The sequence below is a fragment of the Pongo pygmaeus genome, chromosome 11 (genome assembly GCF_028885625.2).
Source record: "Pongo pygmaeus isolate AG05252 chromosome 11, NHGRI_mPonPyg2-v2.0_pri, whole genome shotgun sequence".
In the NCBI taxonomy this organism is placed as follows: domain Eukaryota; kingdom Metazoa; phylum Chordata; class Mammalia; order Primates; family Hominidae; genus Pongo; species Pongo pygmaeus.
Window position 1 is genome coordinate 134,594,527 of NC_072384.2, and position 12,150 is coordinate 134,606,676.

The following is a 12,150-nucleotide window of genomic DNA, read 5'->3' on the forward strand; positions in this document are numbered from 1 at the left end:
AATGCCATTAATTTTTATATGTTGACTTTGTATCCTGCAAATATACTGAATTTATTTATGAGTTCTAACAGTTTTTTTTTTTTGAGACAGAGTCTCTGTCGCCCAGGCTGGAGTGCAGTGGTGCAATCTCGGCTCACTGCAACCTCCGCCTTCTGGGTTCAAGTGATTCTCCTGCTTCAGCCTCCTGAGTAGCTGGGATTACAGGCGTGCACCACCATGCCCAGCTAATTTTCGTATTTTTAGTAGAGATGGGGTTTCACCATGTTGAGCAGGATGGTCTCCATCTCCTGACCTTGTGATCTGCCTGCCTTGGCCTCCCAAAGTGCTGGGATTACAGGCGTGAGCCACCGTGCCCAGCAGTTCTAACAGTTTTTGTGTGTGTGTGAGTGTGTGTGTGAGTGTGTGTAGTCTTTAGGGTTTTCTTCATATAAGATTATGTTATATGCAAACAGAGATAATTTTACTTTTTTCTTTTTTATTTAGATGCCTTTTCTTTTCTTTTTTTGTTGTCTGATTTCTCTGGCTAGAACTTCTCATGCTATGTTAAATAGCAGTGGTGAGAATGGGCATCCTTGCCTTATTCTAGATCTTAGAGAAAAAGCTTTCAGTTTTACCCCATTAAATATGATGTTAGTTGTGGGTTTTTTAATATATGGCCTTTATTGTGTTGTGGTAAGTTCCTTCTATATTGATTTTGTTGAGAGTCTTTTTTTTCTTTTATCATGAAAAGACCTTGAGTTTTGTCAACTGCTTTTTCTGTATCTATTGAGGTGATCATGTGGTTTTTGTCTTTCATTCTGTTAATGTAGTGTATCACACTGATGAATCTTCATATGTTGAACCACCCTTGCATCCTGGTGCTAAATACCCCTGGGTGGTGGTGTCTCCACGGATCCTTTTCATATGCTCTGAAATTCAGTTTGCTAGTATTTTATTGAGATTTCTGTATCTATGTTCCTCAGGAACATTGGCCTATAGTTTTCTTTTCTTGTGTTATCTTTTTCCGGCTTTGGTAAAAGAACAATGCTGGCCTCACACAATGAATTTGTACTTGTTCCCTTTTCTATTTTTTGGAAGAGTCTAAGGTTTGGCATTTGTTCTTCTTTGACTGTCTGCTAGAATTTACCAGTAAGCCATCTGATTTCCCAATAAGCCATCCTGGGCTTTTCTTTGTTGAAAGCTTTTTGATTGCTGATTTTTGTTTTCTTCATTTGTTGTTTGTCTGTTCAGGCTTTGTATTTCTTCTTGATTCAGGTCTTTGTAAGTTGTACATTTCTGGGATATTTCCATTTCTTCTAGGTTATCCACCTTGTTTGCATATAATTGTTCATACTAGCCCCTTCTGATCCCTTTCCTTTCTATGCCCTCTGTTGTAGGGTTGTCTTTCTCATTTCTGACTGTATTTATTTGTGTCTTCTTCCTTTTCTTAAAAGGTTTGTTGATTTTGTTTATCTTTTCAAAAAACCAACTCTTACTTTCAATGATTTTTTTCCATTGTTTTTCAACTCTTTTTTTTTAAAATGCATTTTGCTCTTGGAGTTTTTGCTCTACTTTAAACAGCTTACTAAAGTCATTTTACTATTAACAAATACAAGGCTCTCTCAAAAGCTCCTATAGGGAATACAAAATTTCCCCATCTCCTTATACCAGAAAACAAAGTTATTTACAATTCATCTTAAGTCTGTAAGTATGGATCTTACTATGCCTTATTTATTTTAGGAAGCCATTAGCACTTATAGTTTCATTTTTTTATTTTATTTTTAAACAGTTAAAGTAAAAGGTTACTACTGGAATTAAGCTCAACTTAAATACAGATTTTTTTCTTGAGTGAGTGATAAAGCAAATTAGAAACCAAACTGTACAGAAATTGCTTTTAGCAAATGTAGTAATATGACATGTAATTTAAAATGACTTCATGTATCTTTTGTAATAAATTTGTGAAACATGCATGGATCAAGATTAATTTCATTATGCCTTTTACTTAAATTGTCTGCTGTTTTTGTGTGTGTGGGGAGATCTTTTATTTGCAAAAATTTGATTTCTTAGTATCACGTTATTTTTATTAGTATTATACTTTTACCAAAGCAAAACTTAATTAGTATCTTATAATTTTATTAATGTTAGTTACATAGAACATTATTCTTTTTATATATTACTTGTTTGTATTATTGCAATCTATTATTTCTGTTTGGGAGCATTAATGATTTGGATCTGAGTAAACTTAATATTAATTGGTTTACTAATTGGTTACTAATTACTAGTGATATGATTTCAGAAAGTAAGCAATGATCAGGATCTGAAATATCACATGCCACTCTCATTCTGCCTTATTTTAGATGTGCCATGCTTGCTATTTAGCAGACATGTCTGTTTCTTAGAAAAGGCACAGAGCAATAATTTAAAAATGAAAGTTGGAAAATTTATCTTAAGATGAGTTCTATTTTTTTCTCTTTCCAAGCTTAATGATCTCAAGGGTCTTCTGAAAGAGATTGCTAATAAAATCAAATAAAACTCTATGAAATCTAATGGAGAAAAATCTAATTATAGCAAGGTGAGTCATTCTAATAGCTTTTTACTTTGCTCTGAAGATTTGCATCTTTTAAGACTAATTTAAAATCATGATTTTTTTCCTCAGTTATTTTATTTCCATAAATTACCAAATTTGAAAATAATGCATTGTGCAAAAAAAAAAAAAAATACAGAAATAGAGAAAGAACAAGTTGAAGTTCCTCCTCACATTACCTTCCCTACCAATTTTGCTCCCCATACCAGGGGTTAGCATTGCTAGGGCAGGGTATAAGTATCTTGTCCTGTTGGACCTTTTAAAACACTTGCAACCTATGCAGCTATTTTGGCATGAATTGAAACAGGGTGACACTGTTCCAAGATCTGTTATTTTTTAATCTTCTTTAATTCTGTATCGTGAATGTATTTACAGATCAGCACCCAAAGATGTCTTATTCTCATGATATTATATTTATTCCTATGAATATACAAATATGTTAATCATCTTTTTACTAACAAAAAATGTTTTGGTGAGGCATTCAAGGTTTTTAACAATAGCTCTTTTGTACAATAAAAATGCAATTCAATTAACTGGCAAAATTTAACCGAAGGCTTTGCTCCATGGTCTTGCCATTTGCTTTTATTATGTTTTCTCATTACCTGTCCAAATCTTAAAACCAAATGTTAAGAATGTTTTATGGACATGTCGAGTTAGGAAAAAAACAGCAATGGGCATTCCACTGGATTAGAATTTTTTTTTTTTTTTTTTTTTTGAGAAAGCAAATTGCAAGGAATGGAAACATAATCAAGAATTCTCTTCTTTCTCCTTCCTCTCTTCCCTTCCTTCCATGAGTATTTATTGAGTACCTGCTCAGTGCTCAGAACTGTGCTGGCCCTGGCACTGACCTCATACACTGACCACTGTCTATGCATTAAGTACTTAAGCTGCAGAAATTCCTATTCATGGGGTGATTGTGCTATAGGGGAAATCATGTTGCATCAGGTTCCTTTCAATCTTTCTGGTCTCAGAGTTCTTTTCCTTGGGTTCTGACAGTTATAGCTCATATTAAAAAGCACCGTATTATGGAGGGCTTTGTTAGAGCAAGACTGATGCATATTTGATGTAATCTGAAAGGGAGGTACAGCCTCCTGATGTGCTCAAGAAAATAAGCCTTGCATATTAAGGGAGAACTTATTTCAACTTTTTCATAATCGTGTTTAATGAAAACACTATTAAACCTTACAATAAATTACAATTTGGGTTTTGAAACACATGCCATCTTGTTTAGTTTATCTGCTGAAATATAGAAAAAAAAATCAGCAATGGATAGAACAACTAAAATGATACAATCTAAAGGTGATTAAAGAGTTGTAATAATCAGAAGAGAGTCAGATTCAGACACGCACATCCCCCTCTTAAATCTCCAATCTTCTCATCTCTCATTCTTTCTCAAATGTGCTGACTGTGAGTAAAATGGGCAGACAGACTGATTTCCTATCAACTCACCCTTTGTTTAACCTTAAACTTTTATTAACATATTGAGAATTAAGTAACTGATGAATGAAAAAGAACTAAGAGAAGGACATTACTTGTTTTGTGTGTGTGTGCAGGTGTAGACATTTGCATCTACACAGAAAAAAAAAAGAGGAGCAAAAAAGCCCTTGAGAAAACAGGTGCCCCCAAAATTCAGAACCACTGGTGGCCTCAGAGACAACAAATTTGGCATGTCCAATTTTTTGTGTGCTTTTTACTTCTAGATATGAGATCATTTTTTTGAATGTTGTGTTTGTCATATCCTTAAGAACATCACTGAAAATATAACTTTATAGGCAACCAGCTAGGTATACTCTGCCAGTGTCTCCTTAGGCTTCTTTCTCTAGAGAGGTGAGGGTAATCTTTCCCTGGGGTAGTGGCCAGGGAAGACAGTGTCAGTCTCTTGTGGGAGTGAACTGGAAACCGTTTGACATAGGCGAGGAGCTGACCCTGGGGGCAAGCCTTTACCAATTCCCTTGTCTCCATCCCTGAATCAACCTTTGATCCCGGAACTTAGGATAAAATAAACAGATAATTGTCTATTTTTTTTCCTTCTCTTACACCAAAGTTGAAAGGAAGTAAGAATCCAGGGCAAGAGCAAGCCATTTGTTCTCTCCTATTTTTGTATTTCAGCAGTGGGCACCCTCCCTGAAGACTATGGGAATAGAACTTACTTTAAGGAAGGTCCCTGGACGTTGTTCATTTCCTGCATAATAATCCGTTGATTCTTGCATTTGCTGCACTTACGTTCTAGTTCATTAAAAGAATCTAGGCTGTTCCTTGGGGACTCATCATAAACCCACATTTTTATAAGTTATTTCAGTTTTAATTCAGTTTTTAAAAATTTATGCAGAAACCACTGAGCAAATAAAATGCTCAGAAACGTTCTGGGTTTTAACCTAGATTGAATGAGTTGAGCCTTGATCATTCAGCCTTAGTCACGCAGCTCACACCGACAAACTGGTCAGAATACACATCTTTAAGAGAAAAAAAACATTCTGAGAGCTGCTTCTATAAAAAAAAAAAAAACTCTCAACTTTGGTGGTATATTTGGATCTATTCCCAGTATATTCCCAGTATATTTTGAAGCAAACCATATCCTGCCTGAGAATGGAAGTGGGAAATCTATTCTTAACACAGTGTTCTTTCTTTGTTTTCACAGATCATATTAAGGAATGCTGATGAACAATTTTGCTATCGACTACTAAATGAGAGATTTTCAGACCCCTGGGTACATGGTGGATGATTTTAAATCACCCTAGTGTGCTGAGACCTTGAGAATAAAGTGTGTTATTGGTTTCACACTTGAAGATGGATATAAAGGAAGAACACTTCCTTTACGTGTTTCTCCAGAATGGTGCCTGTTTCTCTCTGTATCTCAATGCCTAGGACTGGAGGTTGATAGTTTAAGTGTGTTCTTACCGCCTCCTTTTTCCTTTGATCTTATTTTTGACGAACACACATATAGGAGAACATCTCTCCTATGAATAAGAACCTGGTTATGCTTTACTCCTGTATTGTTATTTTGTTCATTTCCAATTGATTCTCTACTTTTCCCTTTTTTGTATTATGTGACTAATTAGTTGGCATATTGTTAAAAGTCTCTCAAATTAGGCCAGATTCTAAAACATGCTGCAGCAAGGGGACCTTGCCTTCTTCAGGAAAAGTGTTTTCATTTCTCAGGATGCTTCTTACCTGTCAGAGGAGGTGACGAGGCAGTCTCTTGCTCTCTTGGACTCACCAGGCTCCTATTGAAGGAACCACCCGCATTCCTAAATATGTGAAAAGTCACCCAAAATGCAACCTTGAAAGGCACTACTGACTTTGTTCTTATTGGATACTCCTCTTATTTATTATTTTTCCATTAAAAATAATAGCTGGCTATTATAGAAAATTTAGACCATACAGAGATGTAGAAAGAACATAAATTGTCCCCCGTTACCTTAAGGTAATCACTGCTAACAATTTCTGCATGGTTTTTCAAGTCTATTTTTTTTCTATGTATGTCTCAATCCTCTTTCAAAATTTTACAGAATGTTATCATACTACATATATACTTTTTATGTAAGCTTTTTCACTTAGTATTTTATCAAAGATGTTTTTATTATATTCATAGCCTTCTTAAACATTATATCAATAATTGCATAATAGGCAACCTCTAGTGATTACCATAATTTTGCTCATTGAAGGCTATTTCCAGTTGATCATTGGGATGAGCATCTTTGTGCATGAATCTTTTTGCTGTATTTGGGAAAATTTTCCAAGGTTAGATTCCAAGAAATATCTATTATTAAATATTAAAATGTCTATTTATTATTAAAACCATTTATAAGGCTTTTTCGTAAATGTATAGCAAATAGGAATTATTAACTTGAGCATAAGATATGAGATACATGAACCTAAACTATTAAAATATTATATTTAACCCTTAGTTTAAGAAGAAGTCAATATACTTATTTAAATATTATGGATGGTGGGCAGATCACTTGAGGTCAGGAGTTCGAGACCAGCCTGGCCAACATGGTAAAACCACATCTCTACTAAAAATACAAAAATTAGCTGGGTGTGGTGGCGCACTCCTGTAATCCCAGCTACGCAGAAGGCTGAGGTACAAGAATTGCTTGAACCCGGGAGGCGGAGGTTGCAGTGAACCAAGATTGCACCACTGCACTCCAGCCTGGGTGACAGAGTGAGACTCCAACTCAAAATAAATAAATAAATAAATAAATAAATAAATAAATATTATGGGTGGTGAAGGGAATGGTATAGAATTGGAGAGATTATCTTACTGAACACTTGTAGTCCCAGCTTTCTCTGGAAGTGGTGGTATTTGAGCAGGATGTGCACAAGGCAATTGAAATGCCCATAATTAGTTTTTCAGCTTTGAATACACTATAAACTCAGTGGCTGAAGGAGGAAATTTTAGAAGGAAGCTACTAAAAGATCTAATTTGAAAAACTACAAAAGCATTAATTAAAAAAGTTTATTTTCCTTTTGTCTGGGCAGTAGTGAAAATAACTACTCAACAACATTCACTATGTTTGCAAGGAATTAACACAAATAAAAGATGCCTTTTCACTTAAACACCAATAATGACCTAAAAGGGAATCTTGTTCATAGGGTCAATCAATTCATGGTTTCAGGTGCTGACAGTAGATGGGCAAAATTTACATGACAAATATCGTCAATGAATGAAATATTCAAAATTTCTCTGTTAGTGAAAGAATGTCACTTTCACTTCACCATGACAACTAAAATGTCTGCCTTTTCTGAAACCAGAAGAGGGTAATGTCATCTCCATGCTGACTGGAAAAATAAAGTCTATGGCAGTATGTAAGATTGTGCAGAAACAACAGCCTCAACCTCTTACCCTCAATTCAAGTAGGAAATTTGAATAAAACCAGTAAATTAAATCTAAAACTTGCCAGAAGTCGTATTTAGCATAACCTATTTGATGATCCCCTTTAAATGAATTTGTCCTTATATTCATATTTCCATTGACTGTTTCTGTTAGCTTCAGAAATAGGCCTGTGAGTGCATCAGTATCAGCTGCAAAAGAAATCCTCCCATTGACACTTAAGACAGAAAACTTGCCCAATACTGAGAAGCAACTTGCATTAGAGAGGGAACTGTTAAATGTTTTCAACCCAGTTCATCTGGTGGATGTTTTTGCAGGTTACTCGGAGAATTTTGCTTTTATGAAAAATCATTATTTTTAGTGTAGCTCACAATAATACGTTGAACATACTTCTAATCAAAGGTGCTATGTCCTTGTGTATGGTATTAAATATGTCCTGTGTCCTTTTGCACAACTGAGAATCCTGCAGCTTGGTTTAATGAGTGTGTTCATGAAACAAATAATGGAGGAATTGTCATGTGTTGCTTTTGTCATTTTATTGAGAGTGACAGAATAAAATTCCTTAATTCGGTCAGATTCACTTCTATAGGGATTTGGTTCCCAGAGTTACATGAACTGACTTCTCTAAGCAGATGATTAGAGCATTCTGATTAAATGCAAGCAAATGAATTCCCCCCTCTGGTTCCATTTCTTGTCAACATGGCCAGATCTGAATTCTGTGGCCCACTTTTTGGTTTCCCCCAAGTCAGGCATCCATCTGTGGCCCCAGGGACTCCAGATTCATTGACTCAGAGCCACCCCAATGTGTCATGGGTCTTTTTTGAGGCCTCATGTGGGCTTACAAACAGGTGCTTCTGCTCTGTGTTGGGGTCAACACGAATGTCGATTGTCCACAAACCACTTGACAATCGAGCTTCGGGCCCAGCAAAGAACATGATTCCCTTGTTGTAGGCATTGTCTCCAGAGTGTTCCTGGGCCCTCCTGCTCCAAACACACATTCGTTCCAGGAAGAATCTGGGAAATGTCTCTTTTCCCATGCTGCTGCTTCTTGGTCCACCTGAGGACTGAAGTGTGTTGTTGTCATGGATACAGTTGCTGGCTGCAGCCTCAGTCTCAAAATAAAAGGCTTGAAAGTCAGGGTTGAGCTGGTGCTGGATACGGGGAGCACACATCCCACTGACCTTCCCAACCCGAACTCAGCTGTGAGCAGGCGAGCCTTTATTCCTCTGAAGATAGAAATCTTTATGGGAAAAGTGACAGTAGCTGGCCTGCCTCATTTGTTTATCAGACCCAAACAGGCATCTCTGAACCACAATTAATTTAGTGGGAGTCAGTTGGGGCTTAGGGTACTACACGTACACATTTATAGCATCCAATTTTTTAAATCAGTTTTTTCCCTACAAAAGTCTTATATGACAAGAAGAAATTTCCCTTCTTCCTTTATATGTGTAACATGTAACATGTTGTTACTAAATGTCGACTTTGGGCACTTCTTTGGCGATAAGAATGGTTCAAAACAAGTGAAAGGGATTGGTAGCCTGTGTCTTCCATCATTTTACAATGTTTGAGTAGTTGAGGTTAATTTAAGAAATGAAATTAACACTACAAGGCAGAATTCCAAGTGTGTGTGTATCTTTGTTCTGCAGATCCACATGCAGAATAAGAAGATTTTCCTGTGTGGGGTAGAGGATGAGAGAAGTGCCTGGGGACGCTCATCTTTGCTTGTGCAATAAGACGGAGAACACTGGCTTCTCCTGAATTCCTCCCAAGGAGACCAGTTTTGTATTTGTAGAGCAGAACTGCCCCAAGAAACTCCTCAAGGTAGAGGGCAAGACACAGGTGGCTGCACGTGGTCACTAACTGCAGTGCATTAGGCAAGGGGGATGCATTTGAAGTTGCTGGGAAAATATTGAGGAGGATTCAGGGAGAATAAGAACAGCAAAAGGGGGCAGGCTAGAGGAATGTGTTAGGGGGAGTGTGTTTTGAGGACCCTTTCCCTGAGATGGTACAAATCTTCGGAAAATAAATACACAAATCAAAGCACTTGTATCATCAGAACACCCGTGACCTTCTAGAACATGGAGCATGGCGTGCCTGTGAGCCCCCCACAGCCCCCCATCACACTAGATTGCAGCAAGATCCTTCAAACACCTTTCCATCCAAGTTCTCACCTCTCTCATTGATTCTCAACACGGCCCTGGGGGTATCTTTCGGAAATGCAGGATGGAGCCAACCATTCCCTGCTCACAAGTCTTCAGAGATTCCCTATGTACTAACCCCTGCCTAACTCCTAATATGGGGCTCGTGGACAGCAGTGGCCTGGCCCTTACCTCTGCAGATGCATCCTAGAGTCCTCCCTGCCTAGTTCCCAAACTTCAAAGACAGCCGCCTGGGCACAAACTTCATGCCAACTGCCCGTGTGGCCCTCCTGTCCTGAGCTGAGTGGCATGTTCCCCTTTGACACTTCCCACCATCTACTGCCCAGCACTCTATGCCAGGGGGAAAACCAAACCACTTGTGTTGTCCACTCTTCTCCATGGCTTTCCCCTATCCTTTGTTTTATTCCTCTAGGGGTTTCCTAAAAGGAGGCAGCATAGTGCTCTAACTCAGAACTGTGGGACAAGTTAGCATCATTGTTCGAAAGCTCTGCGACTTTGAAAAGGTTATATGAGTTTTCTGTGCCTTGATTTATGCATCTGTAAACTGACCCTCCTTCCTCAGAGGGCTGAGAGGATTCCATGAGATAAGTTGAGAAGTCCCTAGATCCAGGGCTGGCCCTTTATAACCGCTCAGTGAATGTTAGCTGTCCCCATCACCACCATTTTCAGCTGTTCTCTCTGGCTAATGTCTCTTCCACCTGTCTCTTTGGCAAACTCTTATTTTACCGTCAGGGCCCAACTTGGGAATCACCTCTTCTTGCAAGCCTGCCTTGATCCTCTGCTCCCAGAGCAACCTCTGGTAGCTTTGTCCTATGTGGGCTTCCTGGCTCTTCCACTCATGGCACGTGTAGAAAATAGAACCTGTAGGTCACCTGGTGCTGGACAAGGACTTCTCTTAGTCACAGGCCCTGGCTGGACCCTACTTAGTGGCTAAGTGCCTTGACACCCCTGCAGCCAATTCATGGTCAAGCAGCTGTGATGATCAAATCCCATCATGATCTGTTTATGTGTCTCCCTCCCACACTGGACTGGGAACTTCTTGAGGGAAGAAACTTTTACTGGTTTGTTTAATTCATTACACCCAGACAGTGCCTGGTCTGTTGCAGGAGTTGGATGGGATATTTATGTGGTTGAATTGAGCTCTTCTTCACCATTCTCCAAAGTGCTGTATAATTCCTTTATTCATGTTCCTTCTTCTTTCTTGCCTAGTTGAATATTGCTTATTCGTAATTAAGCACCTTTGCACCCTTTCCTTGCAATCCCAGGCAGAGGCCACCAGTCCTGCCCCATGTGAGGACAGACCCCTATTTATAAACTTGACTGCAGCCGTTGCAGCCTGTCTACAATGTATGATGGTCATTGTATAGGTAACTCCAGATAAACAGAAACAATAGGAGATTTATTATGAGGAACTGGCTCACATGATGATGGAGGCTGTGAAATCCCACAGTCTGTCATCTGCAAGCTGGAGACCCAGGAAAGCTGGTAGTGTGTAATTCCAATCTGAGTCCAAAGGCCTGAGAACCACAAACACTGATGGTTCAAGTCCCAGTCCAAAGGCAGAAGATCAATGTCTCAGCTCAAACAGCCAGGCAGAGACAGAGAATTCAGCCTTCCTCAGCCCTTTTGTTCTGTTCAGGTCCTCAATGGATTGCGTGATGCCCATCCACCCTGGGGAGGGAAATCTGCTTTACTGAGTCCACCAATCCAAATGCTAATCTCATCCTGAAGCACCCCCACAGACACACACAGAAATAAAGCTTAACCACATATCTGGGCACTCCATGACCCAGCCAAGTTGACACATGAAGTTAACCATCACAGCTCCGTCTCCCCAACTCCCTTGATTAGGAGCTCTTGTGGGACAAAGCCCTGGACATTTGTACCAGTTCACACATATACATGCATTTAGATACATAAATTGTGTGCCATAATGTGCTTAGATATAACCTAAACCTGTTCTCATAGAACTACAATCCACATGGAAAGCCGGGTCCAAGCTAGTTGCAATCATGAGTCATGAACTGTGATGGGAGCTTTAGTGCAAGGGCTTTAGGGGAGCAGGTAGGAGGGAGTCACAACCTAGCTATGGGGGAGAAGGCAGGAAGGCATCCCAGCGTATCCAGAATTGGTGGGTTCTTGATCTCACTGACTTCAAGAATGAAGCTGCGAACCCTCGCGGTGAGTGTTACAGTTCTTAAAGGCAGCATGTCCGGAGTTTGTTCCTTTGATGTTTGGATGTGTTTGGAGTTTCTTCCTTCTGGTGGGTTCGCGGTTTTGCTGACTCAGGAATGAAGTCGCAAACCTTCGCGGTGAGTGTTGCAGCTCTTAAGGCGGCGCATCTGGAGTTGTTCGTTCCTCCCGGTGGGTTCGCAGTCTCGCTAGCTTCAGGAGTGAAGCTGCAAACCTTCGCAGTGTTACAGCACATAAATGCAGTGTGGACCCAAAGAGTGAGCAGCACCAAGATTTACTGCAAAGAGCGAAAAAACAAAGCTTCCACAATGTGGATGGGGGCCAAGTGGATTGTCACTGTTGGCGCTTGGCAGCCTGCTTTTATTCCCTTATCTGGCCCCACCCACATCCTGCTGATTGGT

The 12,150-nt window shown here is 39.2% G+C and overlaps 1 protein-coding gene across 1 annotated transcript in view; it reads left to right on the forward strand.

The window, feature by feature from the left end:
• The window catches only part of TRPM8 (transient receptor potential cation channel subfamily M member 8), a 91,970-nt gene extending 86,689 nt beyond the window's left edge, over positions 1-5,281 (forward strand). Inside the window, exons 24-25 of the mRNA XM_054478856.2 lie at positions 2,459-2,551; positions 5,202-5,281. Coding sequence (XP_054334831.1) covers positions 2,459-2,509 — 51 coding nt within the window. The 3' untranslated portion in view covers positions 2,510-2,551; positions 5,202-5,281. The remainder of the gene's footprint in view (positions 1-2,458; positions 2,552-5,201) is intronic.
• Positions 5,282-12,150: the final 6,869 nt, after the last annotated feature.